The sequence below is a fragment of the Phyllobates terribilis genome, unplaced genomic scaffold (assembly GCF_046119375.1).
Source record: "Phyllobates terribilis strain yellow unplaced genomic scaffold, ASM4611937v1 Scaffold_1__5_contigs__length_1240528914, whole genome shotgun sequence".
NCBI lineage: Eukaryota > Metazoa > Chordata > Amphibia > Anura > Dendrobatidae > Phyllobates > Phyllobates terribilis.
The window spans coordinates 567,979,067-568,002,145 of record NW_027362761.1 but is presented as its reverse complement, the minus strand read 5'-3'; the positions used below and the strand labels follow the sequence as shown (position 1 = coordinate 568,002,145).

Genomic DNA, 23,079 nt, shown 5'->3' with positions numbered 1-23,079 from the left:
TATGACTTGGGCTCAGCTTGCTCCATACATGCAGCGCGCACAAGGCTGAATGGGCCTCCTGCTTACGTACTGCACCAGCACATGCTGGTACCGGTCCTGGCACAGAGACATATGTACTACCGTAGCTTCTGTGCAACTTATGAGGTTGAGATGTCGGGAGTATACTCCTTTCAGTTACTGTCATGGGTGCAGTATATAACAATTTTAGTTATCTCCATCGTTGATAAGATGTCCTCCAGGAGATGTGAGGCCACTTATCATACGTACCTGTCATGGTTAACAACGAGGTAAACAGGAGGTGCATGCCCGCGCTGTGCAAGTCATATGTGATCGAAAAGTAAATTATGATCGTCCCGAACACAGAAAAGGTGAATAAAAATGTCCAGTATCTCATGATGAGCCCGACCTGCAGATAAGAGATAGGAAGACATAAAGGACCACAAGGAATAATGGCGTAATAAAGTATGCAGGTGGATTCCAATGCGTTGGGGGTCTCCCAACTTAAACAAGCCCAGGCTGAGGTTCCCTGCAGAGTAGATGGGTGAGGTTCTGCTGTGAAGGGAAAAACAGTGAAGGTGGACGCCGCCCCGTTCCATCGATGTGCAGGCACTATATAGTAGTATTGGATACTGCATGGAGGTATGGTATGGTGGTATGATTGGCACTCAATGGTAGTATTGTTCTGCTGCAGCTCAGGTGTGCATTATAATGCTCTTCAGCGCTATGTATATTATGAGGTTCTGCAGGAGTCTAGCTGTGTATGATGATGTTCTGCAGCAGCTGAGAAGTGTTTAATGATGTCCTGCGTATTATGTAGCTTGATAGTAGCTGAGGCTTGAATTATGATGTTCTGCAGAAGCTGAGGTGCGTATTATGAGGTTCTGCAGTAACTGAGGTGTACTATGAGGTTCTTCAGCAGCTGATGTGTATATTATGCTGTTCTTCAGCAGCTGATGTGTATATTATGCTGTTCTGCAGCAGCTGAGTTGTGGATTATGAAGTTCTGCAGCAGCTGAGATGTGTATTATGATGTTCTGCAGCAACTGAGGTGTATTATGATGTTCTGCAGCAGCTGAGTTATGTATTATGAGGTTCTGCAGCAGCTGAGATGTGTATTATGATGTTCTGTAGCAACTGAGGTATGTATCATGATGTTCTTCAGCAGCTGAGTTGTATTATGATGTTCTGCAGCAGCTGAGTTATCTATTATGAGATTCTGCAGCAACTGAGATGTGTATTATGATGTTCTGCAGCAGCTGAGATGTGTATTATGATGTTCTGCTGCAGCTGAGGTGTATTATGATGTTCTGCAGCAGCTGAGTTATGTATTATGAGGTTCTGCAGCAGCTGAGATGTGTATTATGATGTTCTGCAGCAACTGAGGTATGTATCATGATGCTCTTCAGCAGCTGAGGTGTGTATTATGAGGTTGTGCAGCAGCTCAGGTGTATATTATGAGGATCTGCAGCAGCTGAGGTGTATATTATGAGCTTCTGCAGCAGCTGAGGTGTATATTATGAGGTTCTGAAGCAGTCGAGGTGTATATTAAGAGGTTCTGCAGCAGCTGAGGTGTATATTATGATGTTCTGCAGCAGCTGAGGCATATTATGAGGTTCTGCAGCAGCTGAGGTGTATATTATGAGGTTCTGCAGCAGCTGAGGTATGTATTATGTTGTTTTGCAGCAGCTGAGTTATGTATTATGAGGTTCTGCAGAAGCTGAGATGTGTATTATGAGGTTCTGCAGCAACTGAGGTATGTATCATGATGTTCTTCAGCAGCTGAGGTGTGTATTATGAGGTTCTGCAGCAGCTGAGGTGTATATTATGAGGTTCTGCAGCAGCTGTGGTGTATATTATGAGCTTCTGCAGCAACTGAGGTGTATATTATGAGGTTCTGAAGCAGCCGAGGTGTATATTAAGAGGTTCTGCAGCAGCTGAGGTGTATATTATGATGTTCTGCAGCAGCTGAGGCATATTATGAGGTTTTGCAGCAGCTGAGGTGTATATTATGAGGTTCTGCAGCAGCTGAGGTATGTATTATGATGTTTTGCAGCAGCTGAGTTATGTTTTATGAGGTTCTGCAGCAGCTGAGATGTGTATTATGACGTACTGCAGCAACTGAGGTATGTATCATGATGTTCTTCAGCAGCTGAAATGTATTATGATGTTCTTCAGCAGCTGAGATGTATTATGATGTTCTTCAGCAGCTGAGGTGTGTATTATGAGGTTCTGCAGCAGTTGAGGTGTATATTATGAGGTTCTGCAGCAGCTGAGCTGTATATTATGAGCTTCTGCAGCAGCTGAGGTGTATATTATTATGTTTTGCAGCAGCCGAGGTGTGTATTAAGAGGTTCTGCAGCAGCTGAGGTGTATATTATGCTGTTCTGCAGCAGCTGAGGTGAGTATCACGATTCTGGAGAACATATTAGCGACTTACCTGGAAGTTCACAATAATGACAAGAGCAGTGGCTGTAGTAAAAGCAAATGTCTGATAATCTGAATACACTTTTCCTTCATTCGTGGTCATTTGCCAGAAAGCTGCATAAGGTATGAAGAAAACAGCAATGGAGGACATGGTGCCATGGAGAAGACTCAGGAAGAACTTTGTGTAGTTGAACAATTGGCCTTTTTGGCCGGGGATATACAGACTGGGACACTGCATACTGAGCTTGTCACCCACATCCTGGATGGTAAAAGAGAGAAAATACATTTCATGAAAAAAAAATATATATATATAAAAAACACCTTCCGGATGGCCCCAAGTAGAAAAAAATAAAATAAAAAATCACTTGTTGTATCATAATGCCCCACACCGAAACTTAAAATCAATCCCACTCCTAAAATGAAAGGGTTACCCCAATCTTAGCAAGCTCTAAATTGCCCCATTTGAGTGGTGCAGCACCTGTGCACCATTGCTCCATTCCTAGTCTATTGAGCAGTACAGTGCAAGTGCACCCATTCAGGTGGGGCACTACAGAGCTCGGTGAGGGACCCCCCAAACTGATCAGCAAGTGATCACCTATCAAAAGGACTTTTAAAGTTGGGAATAAACCTTTACGGGAGCTGAAAAGGCATTAAAGAGCACCACGAACTTTGCACCTGAACCCCGCTAATAAAATCTTTTGCCGTCTATATACAGTGGGGAAAAAAAGTATTTCATAGACTACCGATTTTGCAGGTTTTCCCACTACAAAGAGTGATGAGGTCTGTAATTTTTATCGTAGCTATACTTCACCTGTGAGAGACAAAATCTAAAACTAAAATCTAGAAAATCACATTGTATGATTTTTACATAATTAATTTGAATTTTATTGCATGAAATAAGTATTTGATACAATAGTAAAAACAGAATTTAATATTTGGTACAGAAACCTTTATTTGCACTTACACAGGTCAGACGTTTCCGGTAGTTCTTGACCAAGTTTGCACACACTGCAGCAGGGATTTTGGCCCGCTCCTCCATACAGATCTTCTCCAGATCTTTCAGGTTTCGGGGCTGTCGCTGGGCAACATTGAGTTTCAGCTCCCTTCAAAGATTTTCTATTTGGTTCAGGTCTGGAGACTGGCTAGGCTACTCCAGGACCTTGAAATGCTTCTTACGGAGCCACTCCTTAGTTACCCTTTCTGTGTGTTTTGGGTCATTGTCATGCTTGAAGACCCAGCCACAACCCATCTTCAATGCTCTTAGTGAGGGAAGGAGGTTGGTGCCCAAAATCTTGCAATACATGACCCCATCCATCCTCCCTTCAATACAGGGCAGTCGCCCTGTCACTATTGCAGAAAAGCACCCCCAAAGTATGATGTTTTCCCCACCAAACTTCATGGTTGGGACGGTGTTCTTGGGGATGTACTCGTCCTTCTTCCTCCAAACACGGCGAGTGGAGTTGATACCAAAAAGTTCTATTTTGGTCTCAACTGGCCACATGACCTTCTCCCATGCCTCCTCTGGATCATCCAGATGGTCATTGGTGAACTTCAAACGTGCCTGGACATGTGCTGGCGTGAGCAAGGGGACCGTGCGTGCCCTGCAGGATTTTAATCCATGTTGGCGTAGTGTGTTATTAACGGTAATGTTTGAGACTGTGGTCCCAGCTCTTCAGGTCATTGACCAGGTCCTCCCGTGTAGTTCTGGGCTGATTCCTGACCTTTCTCAGAATCATCCTTACCCCACAAGGCGAGATCTTGCATGCAGCCCCAGATCAAGGAAGATTGACAGTCATCCTGTGTTTCTTCCATTTTCTAGTAATTGTGCCACCAGTTGTTGCCTTCTCACCAAGCTGCTTGCCTATTGTCCTGTAGCCCATCCCAAACTTGTGCAGGTCTACAATTTTGTCCCTGGTGTCCTTAGACAGTTCTTTGGTCTTGGCCATAGTGGAGAGGTTGGAGTGTGATTGATTGAGTGTGTGGACAGGTGTCTTTTATACAGGTGATGAGTTCAAACAGGTGGAATTAATACAGGTAATGAGTAACCGGCCTGTGAGAGCCAGAATTTTTGCTGGTTGGTAGGTGATCAAATGCTTATTTCATGCAATAAAATGCAATTTAATTATGTAAGAATCATGCAATGTGATTTTCTGTTTTTTATTTTTAGATTGTGTCTCTCACAGGTGAAGTATACCTACAATAAAAATGACAGACCTCTCCATTCTTTGTAGGTGGTAAAACTTGCAAAATTGGCAGTGTATCAAATACTTATTTTCCCAACTATACCTTGTAATTCACTCTTCTTACCTGGTCTTGCAGTCCAACAATAATTATAGGAAGACTGGAGTACAGGAGGTTGTAGAGCGAAATGAACACGGTGTCGTAGACAGTCTGATGAAAGAAAGAAAAATCATGAATAAAAGACAATAAAAAGTCAAAAATGAAAGGGTTGTCCACCTTCAAGGACATTTTTTTCACTTAAATGTACATATTTAAGGCTAATAATAATTTGTGCTATTGACTTTCATTACAATTTTTGCACTGTTTGGTTTTTACAGGCTTTCTTTTTCCTGGCACATTCAACTTTGATGTGGTCTGTGGTCATAAATCATCTAGGAGCAGCTCAGAAAAAACACAGATAAAAGAGTTACAAACTTTCCCGTCATTCAATGTGAACAAGCCCAATGACGGATTGTCGGATAACTCCTTTTGCATGCAGCAATAGGAGGTGCAACATAGAGGCTATAGAAAAAAAATTGTGAACATTTTTTTTACTTAAACCCATTAGCAAAAATTATTTTTAGTCCAAAATGCATGGATTTAAAACTTACTGATTGCTCAAAGTCTGACCACTGGGAACTCCAGAGTTCCCAAGAACAGAGGGGGTGGCTAGAGATAGGCATTATTCTCTAGCCTCCAGCGACCATTTTCCCGAAGCCCACCACTGAGAAATCAATGGGAAGTGCAGGGACTCCGCTCACCGCTGACATTTTCTGAAATCCCAGGGCCCGCAGCCTCGCAGTGCTGGAACATCACCTCCTCCCAGCCCGGATCCCGCAGCATCACCCCACTCCTGCCGCCGCCATCAGCTTCCTGCAGCAGCGACCCTGACTCCTGTGACCCCACTCCACCGCCGCAGCCCCCCTGGTAAGCTACCGTAAATTCAGACTATAAGACGGATCACCATTTTATTAAAAAAAAAAAATATTTCCTCCCCAAAATTTGGGCTGCGTCTTATGGTTCGTTGCATCTTATAGTTTGCAAAATACAGATTTATATTTTTTTAAAACTTATTTTATATTGTTCTGGAATGAAAATCCACAGCAATTTCGCAGCCTGTCTATTCATTCTTGAGGATTTAATGTTATATATGCACAAGCAATGATGTAATGTCACATAGAAAATGACACTACATTAAAATTGCAAAAATAAATTGTAAGTGTGAATCTATCCTAATGAGACAAAAAACAAGAAATAAAAAAAAACAATTTGATAAAGTGAACGTTCATTTAAAAAAAAAGCGGGAAAAAAACCCAAATTGTAATAAAAATTCTCATTAAACATAAAAATATATCTTATCTACATTCTGATAACAACCCGGAGATCAATAAAGTGATTCTGACAATTATGATTAATGACATAAAAAAAGTAATACAATACAATGGCATAACTGCTTTTTTATGTATTTTGCCATAATAAAATAATTTAAGTTGAATTCTAAACAGTCAAAATAATGGCCAAAAAAAACAAAGACAAAACAAAACAAATAACTACGGTAGGTTAAAGCTGATTTTTGATACAATAGCAAAAATGTAATAAATTTTAAGTGAATGTCTAATTTTCTAGTAATCATTTCTCCATGATACCTGACCAGAGAATCCATTGAAGAATGAATACCAAAAGTGCACAAGTGTGTAGGCAAAATTCTTGTAGAAGAAGTAAGTTAGGAACTTGCACATTCGGATGTAGGACCAGCGGCCGTGTACAAGGAGGAGCCTTTGGAGGTATCGGAACTGAGCGAAGGAGTAGTCGCTGGACATGACGGCCTGCATCCCCTCCTGACCACTTATACCCACTCCTATATGGGCAGCTGTAAAACATAAAAGTGAAATGAGACACAACCATGATAAGAGATATAATCATTAATCAAGCACAAAAATTCGGCTTGGCTGCTATCGGCATTTGTCGGCACTGTGCTGACAGACACACCCAACTTCATCATATCCTAGACTTGCCAACTCTCCAAAATTGAAAAGAAGGGAAGGCCTCCTGGACCTCTGGATGAGTTCTCCCTGGCAATGCTGAAACCTCCCGTAAAGTAGTACAGGATTGGTTGGGGCTCCAGTTAAGGGACGGGTAACTGGACAAAAGGGAGCCACATTCAGAAGCCTCTAAGAAACCTGAAAGTTGGCAAGTACATATACAGACCTTTCCTCCAGAATTCATTATAGCACAGCACTCTCTGTGCAGAATAAGCCAGTGTAGGTCAGGCCTTCCAAAAATTGTTGGTGTCTACTTTGAAGCTCCTGGGGCAAAATTTGCAATGGGCACCTACTTGTACTGGTGCCTTTTGGACTTGTTTGGGTTAGAAAGGTCTGTGAAATCTAATAGGGTGTGGTAATACTCACCAGAACACAGACATTGAGGTTCAGGTGTGACTTCTCTCTCTGCTTCTATAGCTACGCCACTGGTTAACCTACTGGATGTTTTCAGCCTTCTTCTGAATTCCAGAAGCTGACTGTCCATAAGATTTTGAGTGCAGACAGAAATTTCTCTATGCCCCCTTGAAAGTGCAATTTAGCTCTGTCTACTAATATAGCCTCCTGGCATCAAACACAGGAAACCTTCTGGTAGTACTATGTTCCAGTAGGTTTCCGGAGGCTTGAGAGGCCCTTGGAAACTTTGCCAACTTTTCGGAAAGCATGGTGAGATCTCCCTTTTTATTTCTAGAAGCCTCCTGCATTTTCCAGCACAGGTGGCAGGTATGCAGTAAGCCTCCCCAATGTCTTACTTTTTATCATGCTGACATCATTAGCGCCATCACCGATTGACAAGGTTACGGCCTTCTTGTACTTCTTCACCAGGTCGACCACCATGGCTTTCTGTTTAGGGGTCACCCTACAGCAGATGACAGATCTGCACTCGCAGGCCAGGTCCACAAAGTTCTTCTGTCGTTTTTCCTTTAGGGTCTTGGCTTTCCGCATCTCATCGGGGTCCCGCTGTTTCTGCTCAGTTATCTTCGGTAATCGCAGCTTCAGGCGTCTTTTCTTTCTTTTCTTTTTCTCCAGCAAGATTTCGTTCTGTTTGGAGAAGAGAACCAACATGGAGAAATTGATTTAAACTGGTACAATGGCACAGGGCTGGGTCCATTGGCCACATTTGTAAAAGGGGGCACCTCGGACCACCACAAACCTTAATATGAAATGATAAGACGTCATCATACACTGTTATTATTACATTATATAACTATTAGTACTTGTGCCCAGTATATCGGTATTTATTTAGGCACAATGTACCCAAATGTGCAATGTATTGTGTAGATGTTATTTAAGTGGTTTTCACATAGACTTGGGTGCGGAATGTGTACCAAAATATGTGAACATGTATATATATATATATATATATATATATATATATATATATATATATATATACATATATATATATGAAACAACTTACCAACCATGATCCGGTAATGATTAATGTCCGCTTATTATTCGACTCTGGATTAAGCTCGCTGTTCATATCCAGGTCACCGCGACTGATGCCAGAGTTTTGGAGATCCATTCTCTGTTCTATTAGGGTGCTGAAAAAAATAAAGGTTTTTATATTCAGCTACTGCACTACAGCTTAAAAGGGTTGTTCACTTTTTTTTTTTTATTTAAATGTATAATTAAACCGAAAAATAATTTGTCTAATTGGATTTCATTAAAAATTTGCACCATTTGTTTTCTATAGCCTTTGTATTACACTGTCTATTGATGGCTGCAGAATGAGTTAAGTGAGAATATGTCAGTTGGCCCTCTATGGTGGCCTGATGGAGAGTTTGTAATGATTTATCTGTCTTTTTCTGAGCTTATTTGTGCTGATTTATGATCATGGACCACATCTAAGTTAATTGTGTTGGAAAACAAAGAGCCTCTAAGTGCAAAACTGCTACATTTTTAATGGAACCCAATTGCAAAAATTTATGCAATTGAGTTAAAAAAAAGTCTATAGAAATAGACAACCCCTTTAAATCACTAGAGCCTGAATGCTCACCATACTGACAGCTTTAAGGCTGCATAGCGTCACACTGTATAAATTGTATGCCTCTCTCTCTCTCTCTGTACTCCCTCCTCACATCCTTTCTTGTTGGTCAGTGCCATCTTGGCAGAAGAGTGCATCAGAGTTGTTACCTCTATCCTCCAACCTCCATCTTCTACCTCACCTTCATCCCTTCATCTTTTATGACATCTGAACCTCATCATTTGTCAAGTTGCTGTGAATAAACCAGCTAAAAGTTTGTCTATTGCATCTTCCTTCCTGGATCATCCATGTGCAGCTGTTCAGACTAGAGAGGAGAGGATAGCGAGTAACCTATCTACCATTGCTTGTACAGAGATCCGTGGTCACATCCTTCAGACACATCTCTAATAAGTACATCGGTGGCAGAATAGTCTGAGTGAAACTGGAAGGGACCAAGGTTATTTTTACTGCTGGCTTCAGTCCTTTTTGGGTCAGTTACAGAAGGCATGTTGAGTGGGTTGGAGCTACGCTGACTGTTAAAGTCTGTTAATTGTAAATGGTAATGGAAGGGAGATGGCCTCTGTGACTGTCCTGGGCAGAGTAAGTGGTGCCCACCTGTAAAAAGAAAAGACACCACCCGGAGAGTGAGAGTAAGGAGTTTAGAAAGGGTGAAGTAAAGAAAAACTGTTTAATCAAAAGTGAAGGGCTACTGTTTCCTATCACCCAAGAGGCCTGTGTGTATGTAGATGGTGAGGAGTTGCCACCTAGATTGTGATATTCATCGATGGGGAGTAGTTGCCACCAAGATAATGAATTAGGTGAATGTTGAGGAGTTGCCACCAAGATTGTGAACTTTGTTGACGGTTATGAGTTGCCACCGAGATCTTGAAATATGTAGACGGTGAGGCGTTGCCACCAAGATCATGAAATACTTGGAAGTTGAGGAGTTGCCACCCAGATTGTGAAATATGTAGACGGTGAGGAGTTGCCACCTAGGTTGTGGTATTCATGGATGTGTAGCACCCTGAGGATTCGGCTGCTACAGGGGTATTGCACCTCAAGCCAGAGGTGTGGTATTCCACTCCCAGGTAAGGATGGAGTGTGGAACTGAGCTTAGTAGGCTGCATGCACTACATACATCCCATTTCCGGGGGACAGAACGACGGTACTCCCACCAGTATATGTGCAGGTACGACAGCGTCTGTCCCTGGCTGGAGTGGGAGGGGGGTGGAACATCCCAGTAGTGTAGGGGCAGATAGGGGGAGTAGTCTGGGTAAAGCTAGGAGCCCATTGGGTGCTGGTCACCTGGGTTCACACATAGAGGGAGTATATAATGTGGGCACCATCTTAGAATAGGGTCTTTGGTCAGAGAGCCTGAGGAGAAGCAGAGCAGAGGAGCTCAGCCAGGAGGGCTGACAGGGAGCTGTGGCTCCGGCTGGGCCCAGCTCCAGAGCAAGGCCTGCAGAGAGAGGAGTAAGAAGGACCCAGAGAGAAAGACAGAGGGAACCCCAAGAACCCAGAATCAGACCAGAAAGGGTGAAGGGTTGGCAGAAAAGGGCACCGGATCCCAAGCTGGCAGAGGCAGAAGTAACCCTTAACCAGGAACCGGAGGTCGTGGTCAAGTTTTGCCACGACCCTCACCATATCCACCAGGAAGGCACACCACGAGTAGGGCCAGGGAAGCCAGAGAAGGTTCAACCACTAAGAGGCCCGAGGGAGCCGGACAAAGGTGGATCCCTGGTGGGGACGGCCAGGAGAAAGAGAGTGAGAGGGAAGCTCAGGACCACGCTCCGGAACTGCCTGGGGGTTAGCTGAGTCCCGCACCTGGTGGACGCAGCACGGCTCGGGTGGTCACTCAAGGCCAGAGTGACTAAAGCAACATCAGTGAGTAAAAACCCTGAAACTGCATCTCCTGACTCTGCCTCTCCTTCCTGCATCATCACAACCCCCATCATCTACACCTGCTGCCCTGAGGCCATACCCCTCCCGTTGGGGGTTATACCACCACGCTGCACATCCTTATACACCTGGCCTCAGTGGACTGTTCTGCAGCGGCGGCTTCAAAGCCGCACTCAACGGGTGGCGTAGTCGATCAAATTAACATCTACTGCCATAGACTGCCACTTAGTTTGACACCCTGGGCACGGACCGGGTCACCGCCACAAGGACTACTACCCCCATACAGATCCGGCTCCGGGTATCCCTTGCACACGGCCCAGGGGGCGCGTCAGATGGGGAGTAGTTGCCACCAAGATAATGAATTAGGTGAATGTTGAGGAGAAGCCACCAAGATTGTGAACTTTATGGATGGTTAGGAGTTGCCACCCAGTTTGTGAAATACGTGGACAGTGAGAAGATACCACCTAGTTCGGAAAATACATAGACGGTAAGACGTTGCCACCAAGATTGTGAAATACATGGACGGTGAGGCGTTGCCACCAAGATCATCAAATACTTGGACGTTGAGGAGTTGAAACCCAGATTGTGAAATATGTGGACGATGAGGAGTTGCCACCGAGATAATTAAACAAATGAACGATAAAGAGCTGCCACCAAGTTAATGAAGCATGTAGATGATGAGGGGTTGCCAAAGAAATCATGAGGCCTGTTGTATGAGTGTGTTAGTAAACCTGCTGAAAACTTGTGTGAGGCAAGCGTAGTCAGCAGAAGCATTCTCATAGATAGGGGGACAGAGAAGTGGACAAAAGCAGAACTGAGTCCTGTTACAATGTAGCCATGTGAGGGCCTGAATTTTAGAAGACTATTTAAAAGACTGTAAATATGTTGTTGCTATAACATTTAAGCCAAGTACCTCTTCTAAGTAGTTTTTTTGTTATTACTGAGTTCTGTCTGTGCTTCTGAACTCGTCAGAGATGAATCCCTAAACAGAATGGTCCTGTAACTTACCTCTAGTTAACTACCACTCAAGTGCACCTCTTATACTCAGAGACCTCCCCTCCCCACACAGCTTTGCCATCTGTGTTCATGTCTTCCATGCAGATGAAGATATTGATAAGGGCAGTGATAAAATAGATGGATTCGTACAATGATTAGCTGCAAAGTTATAAAACTGTCCCTGACTGAAATTGAAAAGTTACCATCTGTGAGTGCTGGGTGCATGATCTTCAGTGTATCCTATGCAATGCAGCTTCAGATTGTCTCCCCTGTCTCTGCATGTAAGAGCTGACAGGGAGAAAGGTACTGCAAGCAGCAGGCAGAGGAGAGAGGCTGAAGCTGCATCTTAAAGGGTTATTGATGTTTAAAAAAATAAGAACATAATGGTAATCAGTGAGAAATTAACAAGTTTTCAATTTACTTCATAATTACTATCCGCCTCGGTTCATTCTCCTACTATCATGCTTTTTAAAAAAAAATGTTTTCATTGTTTGTTTACTGCTTATTGGCAAGAGATTATACAAAACTGGGAGCGGTGACTGAACATGCATACCTCATACAATAACATAGGCCAAAATCTTGGTAGTGCACATGTTCCCTAGCTTCCGATCCCCGCTACCTCTTTTCCAGTATGGAACTGTGACCTGGACTCCCCATGTGAGCGCCATGTCCCAGCTGTTTCCCAGCAGTAACGCAGCTGATAGGCTTCATAGGTATATAAAAATCTCAATCCATCTACTCAGTATACCCTTTCTGAGGAAGCACTAAAGCGAAACGCGCATCAGAGGGTCTAAACTGGTAAATATAAGTGTCTATTTGTCTTCTGAAGTGTCCATTTTTACTTAATTTACTGTTGACACCCATTTGTCTGGACCTGCCTTTTCTCCATTAGTGTAAGACTAGCCAAATGCACTAGCACTTTACCTATTTGATTATCTATCTGTCTTCACTGATTTCTTTGGGCATTCTCCAACACATGGATACCACACAATATAATTATGCATTCATCCACCTTGCATACCATTTGATACTTTCCATTTATGCACTTTTTTTTGTACTTATTCATCATTATTACATCATTACATTATATCTGTAGCGTCGGTGTCTCAGCTTCCTGCCGGGCAGAGACGCCGTTCCCCTCACTGATTCGGTCCTGGTCCGGCGTCCTCCAGCTCCCCTGCTGTTGTCGCGCGCAGCTTCCCGGGCACTGTGCTTAGGGCGTGCGCGCACCCTCCCTCTTAAAGGGGCCACGCACGCTGTCCTAAAGAGTCCCCGGCCAATGGCCGGAGGACCAGTCCTATTTAAAGCAACTCCTCCAAAATGGAGGTGCCTGTGCAAGATTGTTGTTTGCGTGCTAACACTCTCCTCAGCCCTCAGGTTCCAGTTCCCGCCAGGCTGTCTGTCAGCCGTGCCAGCCTGCCTGTCCATCAGCCGTGCCCGCCTGCCTGTCTATCAGCCGTGCCCGCCAGCCTGTCTATCAGCCGTGCCCGCCAGTCTGTCTATGTGCCGTGCCCGCCAGCCTGTCTACCTGCCACGCCCGCCGGTTTACCTACCCGGATCACCCGTCAAGCTACCTGCCGTACTCTTCCGCTGTACCTGTCAGCCTCAGCCACCTGACCCGTGGGAGTCACCTGCTCTCACACAAGGTCGGTCCCAGAGTGGCACCTGGTTCCCCTGCCCAGTCCCTCCTTGCACCGAAGCACGGAGTCGACTAAGCTGCCGTGTGGCCAGGGTCGGTCCGAGTAGGCGCTTAGTTACACCCCTCTGGTCCCTCCTTGCACCGAAGCACAGAGGTTCCACCACCCGGACCCGTAACAATATCATAAATAATTTGACTCAATTGCTGATGTAAATTTTATATACAAAGGTATACTTTTCTCCATATGGGTTTTCAGTAATTTAAAAATGCTTTAGTTTCATAATTTATGTATATGAAGTACCCAGATAATCAACACTTCTTAAAAAGACACACCCAATCAATTTATACCTAACTGTTATTTATCTCCGCAGTATGTCTCTTTTTATCTGATTTTACATATTTATGTATTGTTATGTAGCTGTTTCAAGAAAGATTTATCTATTTAATTCTCTTCTTGCATGGGAGTATTTCCATTGGCTTTGTGATTCATATAAACTCCTATTGACTTATAGGACGTTCTTTAGGCTATCAGTATAGAACTGTCTCTGTGCTTACACAGTAGCGCAGGAGCAAATCTACAGTACTGTAAACTAAATCATGAACCCTTAAAGGGATTCATTAAGATTCTGTAGCGTGAGACAGAGGTCACCAACTCTATATCACTGATCCTTTACTGCTGCCCTTATGTTACTCACCTGTCCCAGCTTCAGAGCTGGGTCTTGCTCCATTCTCCTATGGCCACATCCCTTTGCTGTGGTCCACATCAAGTTTCTCAAGTAGCTTGGCAATCTCTTGTTACAACCTCCACAAAGGCCTTTTAAGGCAGAATCAAAAAGCTGTGTTTCTGAGCATTCAGTAAGCTTTATATTCAGTTACCATGGGCCTCTACAGTTTGCCTTACCATACATTTGTCTTAGCTGGCAATCATCTCTTCTCTTTAGCAAACTCATGTTTGTTTATCAACTATATGTATTTAATTCCTGGCTCAGATCTGCAGTTAATCCTTTGTCTTCTGTAAGCATAATTGCCACAACTGTAAGAGGCACAGGCTCAAAAAGGCAGCCTTGGACAGACTTGGCACAAGCCACTCCGTCTGGCAGATTCCAGAGGTACTTCGACCTTCACACTTTAACCTCTCAACAGGGATCTGGTCTTACAATACGGTCTAGAGGATTGCTTCCATGGCACGTCCCCTGTTCAAAGGAGCAAACCAGAAGCAGGAAGGATCACCAGGAGGGTTAGAGCCAAAAGGTCATGTCAGGAACAGAATCGTAAAACAAGAGGATAGTCAAAATTCACGCCAAGGTCAGAAAATAGGAGGAATCAGGAAACCAGCAGAAGCAAGGACTAGAGCACAAGTCAGATAGCAATACTAATTGACTGTTAGTGGAAGTCAGAGATCCAGGAGCTTAAATAGCAGGCAATTCCATCCAAAGCTCTCAGAAAGGAGTAATCAAAAAGCCAGACAATTAACCCAATAGCTCCCCGATCTAGTGGCGCTAAAAGTCCCAGGAATTAAACAGGACCAATGCTGTCATGCATCTACCTCAACAAAGTCGCGCTCCGCATAGTGGCCGAAGCAGGATCAAAAGGGACGGGAACCGACATAGATATTACAATAATAAACTCTTCTCTGGATGCTTTTCACACTACAAATGCTGCTGCAACAGTGTGTATCTTCTCTAAAACCAAATATTTATTTTGCCTGTTCATTACTTCTTTCTGCAGCTAATAATTTGTTTTTCAGATTAACCCTTCATCTGTTGTAAGCATAGCAAACTCTTTGGTGGTACTTTTCACACTATATAAGTTGCTTCAACAGTGTCTATCTTCTCTATGAGAAGATAGACACTCTATGTTCATCACTGCTACCTACCTACTTGCCAAGGCAAGGACAGTCTGTCTGCTGATAACACACAGTTCTGTATTTAACCATTTCTTTGCTGAAATTCCTGTACGAATTATATATCTAGAGTTGCCGTGAAAATCTACATTCATGGCTTTGTGTCTTCTGATGTTTCTTTGTCTTCTTGTCTGCCTGCTGTCCTGCATATCCTTTTGTCCTGGTCCTCACTGAAGCACGTGCCAACTGGCAAGTCCTGCCCACTGTGCCATTGCTTTTGGTCTGTGACCTATGGCATAGATGTTTCACCTCATCAGGTGAGCCTGTGACACATTAGATGGGACTCTGAGAAAAACACAGATCATTAGGTTTGGTGGATCTGTGTCACCCTGGCCTGGATGCCACAAATGTATAATAAAGCTGTGTCTGAGAGCAAGGGGGAGGTTCTCTGGTCAAGGACCATTAGCATGCAATACCTCCTGTCCCAGGCCAGTAGGGGGAGCAGGCTGCCCCTATAAAAGCTGGAACTGGGGGGCAGGGTTAGAGAGAACTGGACAACCTGTCTCTGGATTGAGAGGTGTCCCAGAGCAGGGACAGATAGTTGTGTTGCAGCCTAAGAGGCCGTGTGGCAGTAGGAGAGCCACGAGCCAGGGACAAGAGGCGAAGCGAGCCTGTCCTGGCAGATAGAGAAACTAATCTACCAGACTTTGGTGTCTGAGGCTGTGAGGATTCCAAGTCCTACAGCAAATAGCCAGTCTGCAGGGGATTGTATGTTCCTTGGCCTAAGAAGCCCGGAGGTTCTGCCACAGCAGAAGGGACCAGCAAAGCCGTACCAGGCCGGAAGTAGAAAGGGACCCAAGTTGCAAGCCATACGGGCGAGAAGACACACCGAGCTCAGGAGCGTGGGCTATTACACCACGAGGAGGGAAATAGCCAGAGAGAGCGCAGAGAGCACGGTAAGCCTACACCCTCACCCTGATCAGGGCCAGCTTCCCACTTGTTCTCAGACATCCAGGCCCCCTCCTAGCCGGGACTGTTTTTGGGTCGTCTCACCTGTCCTAATAAAGACCCTGAACTGTTTAAGAGGCCTCCGTTTCCTGGCTATTGCGGTCGGAATCATCCCCTCCATCATCCATTATATACTGCCCTGGGGCCATACTCCTCCCGTGGGGAGTTGTACTATTCAGTGCTGCACATTTACATCTGCCCCAGCGGTCTGCACTGCAGCGGCGGTTAGCCCTGACCGCAATCCACGGGTGGCGTAGTCGAACATTGCAAAACATATAGAAGACTGCCACCGGTCTGACCACCCTGAGCCACGGACCGGGTTGCCACTACTACCCCCATTATTGCCATGTTGCCCGGATCCGAGTGCCCCACAGCCCAGGGGGCGAGTCAGATCCTCTATGCCTTAGGTCCGATGGGCACATGGACACTGAGCATCATTATCAATCATTATCAATGATTTAGATGAAGGAATTGAGGGTAAACTGATTAAATTTGCTGATGACACAAAGCTAGGAGGGATAGCTAATACTAGAGAAGAGAGAGAGAGGATTCAAAAAGACCTAAATAAACTGGAGCAGTGGGCAGCAACCAACAGAATGGTTTTTAACAGGGAAAAATGCAAAGTACTACATCTGGGCAATAAAAATGAAAAAAGCATATACAGAATGGGAGGAATAGAGCTAAGCAACAGTACATGTGAAAAAGACTTAGGTATACTAATAGATCATAGACTGAACATGAGTCAACAGTGTGATGCAGCAGCAAAAAAGGCAAATACAATTCTGGGATGTATTAACAGAAGCATACAGTCTAGTTCACGTGAAGTCATTATCGGTCTTTACTCCTCTTTGGTCAGACCTCATCTGGAATACTGTGTACAGTTTTGGGCACCACATTTTAAAAAAGACATAGACAAACTGGAGCAAGTTCAGAGAAGAGCGACCAGAATGGTGACTGGTCTGCAAACCATGTCCTATGAGGAACGGTTGCAGGATTTGAGAATGTTTAGCTTGCAAAAAAGAAGACTGAGAGGAGACTTAATAGCTGTCTACAAATATGTCAAGGGCTGTCACATTGTAGAAGGATCATCTTTATTCTCATTTGCACAAGGAAAGACTAGAAGCAATGGGATGAAACTAAATGGGAGGAGACACAGATTAGATATTAGAAAAAACTTTTTGACAGTTAGGGTGATTAATGAGTGGAACAGGCTGCCACGAGAGGTGGTGAGTTCCCCTTCAATGGACGTCTTCAAACAGAGGCTAGACAGACATCTGTCTGAGATGATCTAGTGAATCCTGCTTTGAGCAGGGGGTTGGACCAGATGACCCAGGAGGTCCCTTCCAACTCTACCATTCTATGATTCTATGACGCAGAAAGCATGAAGGCACATATGCAGCAAGAACTGTAAAGGCTCATCCAGAGTCTCAATATCAGCAGGATGGATGAAGTAGAATCCAGCATGGATGAATGCAAGCACGAACATAAAATACAAACACTGCACAGATGATGCGGCACACCAAACATAGGACAAGGAGTCTTAATCCCAAGACACAGGTGTGTGTCAATGGGCCTAAATAGGTCTAGGGAGATGATGTCATAGATAAATGCCAGGTAACCTGCAAAACCCGATGTGGAGCACAACAAAGGGCAGCGAACCCAGGAGAAGGGAACGTAGACCAGGATACCCAGGACAGGTGAGTAAGAAAAAAAAAAAAGAACGAAGAATAGCCTGTGCTGCACTATTGTGGCGCCCCTGCAAGTCCAGTTGCCACAGAGGTATTGCATCTCAGCCAGAAGTGTGGTACCCCACTCTCAGGTAAGGAAGAAGCACTACCCGAGACCCAACCACTCACATCCAACACTACACCACTCCTGAGGGAGGGTCCAGATAGCTCACAGACCCGGTCCCTTTTGGAAGGTGGAACTGGGTAGAGGAGGTGGGTGGAGGAAGTAGTTTAGGGGAGCACTGAAGGAAGAGTATAAAAGGAAGGGTAGAAACATCAAGAAGGGTCCTTGGAGCAGGAGTTCAGTGAGTGAGGATCGTGGAGGAGTGGGGTCCAGTCAGAGGGGCCCAGTAGGAGAGTGAGGAAAGAAGAACGGAGCAGTGAGAAAGGCTCCAGAGAGAGACAAAGGATCTTAGGGGCACAAGAAGTGCGGAGTCCACCCGTGCGCCCGAGTTCACGCTGACCGTGAAGGGATCAGGCCGCAGTAGGGGGCCGGCCCCAGACTAGTGGAGGACTGCAAGACTCAGCTAGCAAACTGGAGGTTGCGGTATCTTCATGTGCTGTAGCCAAAATCCACACACATTCGCTGAAAATGTGGCCATATAGGACAAAGGGACAGACCGGACGTCGCCCAACAAGGCCCGCGGCCACTGGCTCGGGACACTGTGTGTGAGGCGCAGGGCAAGAGGGCGAGAGCCAGCGCAGAGAGACGACCCGGGAAGGTGCACAGAAAGGGGTCCCGATCAAGTGCACCCAAGTTATCTGAGAGTTGGCTAGATCACTTCCCTGGAGGACACAGGACTCGGTGTGAGAGTGTGAACTGTGATAGCAGCAGGAGAGCATTAGGACCCTGTGAGTTTTGCCTGGCTGAGCTCAGAGCAGGGGCAGAGCAGGAGACCATGTGTGTTCTGAGGGTGTCTGCTGTGTGAGAAGCTGGACAGGGCGTCTGAGGAGAACTGCAAGGACTGAACTGCAATAAGACTCTCTCTTTACAAGCTTTCCTGTGGGGGTTGATAACCCCTGGCCCTGGTGAAGCTGTGTCCCTGCTTAAGAACAATTGTTGAGCTGGGGAAAGCTGTGTGGCTCTTTGGAGTTTTGTGGAAGTCCATGCTGAGTGACTAGAGACTTTGTGCTGAAGGAGCCAAGTGTCGAGTGAGAAGGGAAAGAGACTGAGGATATTATTTCTGTGACCGAGCGTGTGGTTGGTGGCCCGGAAAACAGTGAGTGACTGCGAGAGGAGAGAAGGAGTCTGGTGCCATTCACATTGAGAGGATACTGACAAGCCTTGTGAAGAGATCTTCCCAGACCTTAACCTGAGGCTACAGGACTAAAGTCCCCGGCGTGTGAGCTCGGCATCGGCCGACAAGACAAGGAATCTTTGCTGTTTTTGTGAACGTTGCTTTTGTTTGGCGCCAAAGTTTTCCCGGGACTAGCGGCAGCCACTGCGATTCACAGGCCTGTGATAGACCACATCTGAGGTTAATGGTACCGTAACATTAAGATACCCGGGTATCCCTATACTAGGGGTATAAGACCAGTTGGTGTAGTTTCATGGATTGTTATTGTTAATAGTAGTAGCATTGTATTCAGTGTGCCATCTCAGGGGTCCCTATAGAACACCCTCACTAGATTGACACAGTGTTTAGGTAAAATTGTTCCTGATCTTTAGAATAATTCACATAAGCTGGAAACCTTGAGATTGGCACATTGATTTCAGCTTTTGCTGAATGTGTGTATTTAGTAGAGACAGTGTCCCAGATAGAACCTGAGACTGATTCATGCAATACTGAATTTTAGTCTAATTCCTGTTTTAGTAAAGAAAGTGTTGTTTATTTCTGTCCCTGTCTCAGTTTGTGACTCACTGGATCTCTCTCGGACCTCCGGTCATTACAACCTGGTTCTAACTCCATAAGAACTGTGAGTAAACACTTGAAGACTGCACCATGCTGTGTCCTTGACTTAATTGCTGCGTCAACTGCCTTGCACTACAACACCAACATCCTAATTCCCTTATTTAACTGCCCTGAGGCCTAGCTCTACCCGTGGAGAGCTGAACCATCTTGGCTGCATCACCAACAGCCCCAGTGGATCTGAATAGCAGCGGCGGCCCCACATAGCCGCATACCACGGGTGGCGTCACAAAACATTATCCCCCAATTGACTTTTCTTTATTGACCGCCATGGGCCACGGACCGGGTCACTGCCACTGTGACTACCTCAAAAAGGACCGGCCCGGCTACCGAGTACCCCACGGCCCCAGGGGGAGCGTCAAATTTGGGGTCACAAACAGGATAAACTGACCCGTTAACCGGGTCCTGTGTTCCACAAAGACTGTGTATAACTGTATAAACCGCAGCCATTACTGTAGCACATAAGGAGTTAATGATATGTGGGGTGTCCCATCGTGGACGGAGCCTCGGAAATAGTGCCAAAATAGGCCCCTCCCACTTGCATAGACTGTACCAGAGTTGTCTGTCACTCAGGCTGAAAGGTGCCAGCCTTCCCCTTTGCATCAGACTGAGGGAGGAGATTGTCGCCTCCCCCTGCAGAGGGCTGTGTGATCCAATCCATCCCATCCATCCAGCTGCTGCAGCTCTGTGCTGTGTGATCCCATCCATCCCATCCATCCAGCTGCTGGAGCCCTGTGCTGTGTGATCCCATCCATCCCATCCATCCAGCTGCTGGAGCCCTGTGCTGTGTGATCCCATCCATCCCATCCATCCAGCTGCTGCAGCTCTGTGCTGTATAATCGCATCCATCCATCCAGCTGCTGCAGCTTTGTGAATACAACACAAGTGTGAGAATGCTGGGCATGGTTGTAAAGTTCAACCTGGACAATAGCTAGGGTTTCATCCGAGAGCCCAATGCTGCACAGGATCTCTTTGTGACCAGGAGGGATGTAGAGTGGCACCTCCAGTAAGGTAATCCTGACCGCGACCTCTATCCCGGTAACTGAGTCATTTACTTCCGGAATTGAGGAGAGAGGGGGTGGTACGCGCTTGATGTGCGTAAGGCGAGCACGGAGGACATGCCCGTGACTTCTGGTGTCGCTGATCCTGGACGTCCACAAGCAGCAGCTTCTGCTCCGGCTGCAGCTACATACCCGGACCTGCTGTCTAGTGATAGACGATCAGGTGAACTCCCTGGACAGGGAGAAAGAGCTCACTCTCAGCTTTTGCCGTGGAAGCAGTCACAAATTCCACCCTGGAATCGGCAGGAGCCATAAGCTGATGCGTCTTTGAGCGGACTAATGTTAAATAGTTACTCGGTTGGGTGTTCTCATAGGAAAAGTTATAAGCAAATAACAGAGTAGTACCCGGTTAAGGAAAAGGACACTATGGTTGTGGACGTTGAACAGCCCGAACTTTTATTGTAAAAAGTTAGCACTTCTTAAGGTGCTTCTTGTTGGTTTTATAGACCACTGAACAAAAACCCGTTTGGCATGGCCGAACACCTGGTCCAACGAGTGGATTAGCTATGCCCTCCACCACACCCAGGGCCTACGTTGGGGGCGCATCACTATATAGGCAAGATAAGTGGATGGGGTGCTCCTGTAAAGTTGAAAGAGTGACCTCAAATTTGTACATATTTCTACAGGGTCCAATTTTGCAGCAACTGTCAGATCCGACCAAAAAATTGGATTCCAGTAGTATTCCTATACATTACAGGCATACATTCAGAATATAATTTTCTTGTACTTACTTGACCTCCTCTCCGTAGGTGATAACAGATTCATCTGTTAAGAGTTTAGAGGCAAAACCAATGTTTTCGGCAGTCTCTGAAATAAAAAATATACATATAAATGATCATTATTTTGCATTTCCAATTGTTTCATCATGGTGTCAAATTGTGTGAATGTAATAGGCTATAGGTACAGTACAGTAAATGGCATCATAATGTGCAGCAGAGTCAGCTTCATCTGTACACAGCATTAGGGTTATCTATGGCATATTTACCTTTCTTGTCTCCTGTCAAGACCCAGATCTTTATGTCGGCTTTAGCCAATGTATAGATGGTCTGAGGAACGCCATCCTGCAGCTTGTCCTCTATAGCCGTGGCTCCCAACAGCTACGAAAATACATTGAAAACAATATTTACCATCATAATTCCAAGAGTATATTACGTGGTCATTTGGTATTGGGGTGTCAGCATGTAGAAGAATAATACAATTTTGGGTAATGCTGCATATGGGTTCTATACTTTAACGGATTGTCCAATTGCCCCATTTCTAAAATGAGACACTAGAGTTCTGACATCTGAAGATTGTGACGTAGGTATTTGCTGGCCCGTAATGCCTGTAAATTGTCTGAATTGTAGAGCATTGCGGAATATGTTGGCGCTATATAAGTAAAAACAATATTATTATTATTACGACACAGCATTTATTCTTAATTATGACAGACGTACTGTTCAGTAGGTCAACGGACATGAGCCATTGTTTATATGAGCCTGTACATTGACTCTTGTTGCATGTTAATCTGTGGAATGCCAGCTGATTACGTATTGTATCAGCCTCTGTAGTTTACTAGAGGACAAATATGCAGGTTAATTGAACAATAGAACAATGAGGTATTACCTCCCCCTACCTTTCCCCAATTCTGTGGGATAATGCTCTGAATGACAGCTGTTTGTATACAAGGGACCTCTCTCCCTTTTCAGTAAAGCTCTACAGGACAATAGCCAAGGAATCATCGCTCCAACTGGTGGAATACAGATCTGCTCCACTGCTCATCACTGAACCCAAGAAGACGTTTGGAGAACCCAAGTTGGGACAATCAGGTCCCTGGTCATATACCTCACTGTACTCGGTCAGCTTCCTAAGCTTGCTGCTACCTCCTCTGTGGTTGCCCGCCAAAAGCGGTGTGCTACTTTTTGGGGTAGTTGGCTCTGGATGCTCCAAAGTCACAGGCAAGCCAGCGGAAGAGTGAGAGGCTGTCATTTTCACCAAGTATTACCGCTGTGTGTTACCCTCACCCTGTGTTGTCTGAGTAGTATTCGGCCAACGAGGAAGAAGTATGGGCGTTCAGTGGGATGAGCCCTGGTCCATGCGGTCTTCCTAAAGACAGCCAGGCCAGCAGACGAGAGCACCCACTGACACTCGTGTCTCCACACACGTGTTAAATACTTCAAAATATGTGCCACAATGCTCTACGCTGGCTAATAAAAAGGAATCCCAAATAAGCTATGTTGGCAATTGATTTACAATCCTTATATGTGTCCACAAATTTACCCTACAGTCCAAAAATTAGCACCAAAAATCCTAGTACCATCTTCTACCAAATCTATTAGAGACAATTCAGGGCAGTAGTCCAAGC

The 23,079-nt window shown here is 45.2% G+C and overlaps 1 protein-coding gene across 2 annotated transcripts in view; it reads right to left on the bottom strand.

Moving 5' to 3' along the window:
• Window positions 1-23,079, bottom strand: part of LOC141270821 (phospholipid-transporting ATPase IC-like) — a 193,004-nt gene that overhangs the window by 45,712 nt on the left and 124,213 nt on the right. For both annotated transcript variants that reach the window (XM_073680932.1, XM_073680927.1), the window contains exons 19-26: window positions 21,721-21,832; window positions 21,467-21,542; window positions 8,104-8,230; window positions 7,436-7,724; window positions 6,291-6,514; window positions 4,732-4,815; window positions 2,438-2,683; window positions 268-406 (exon numbers count right to left, since the gene is read on the bottom strand). In XM_073680932.1, the coding sequence (XP_073537033.1) occupies window positions 268-406; window positions 2,438-2,683; window positions 4,732-4,815; window positions 6,291-6,514; window positions 7,436-7,724; window positions 8,104-8,230; window positions 21,467-21,542; window positions 21,721-21,832 (1,297 nt within the window). The remainder of the gene's footprint in view (window positions 1-267; window positions 407-2,437; window positions 2,684-4,731; window positions 4,816-6,290; window positions 6,515-7,435; window positions 7,725-8,103; window positions 8,231-21,466; window positions 21,543-21,720; window positions 21,833-23,079) is intronic.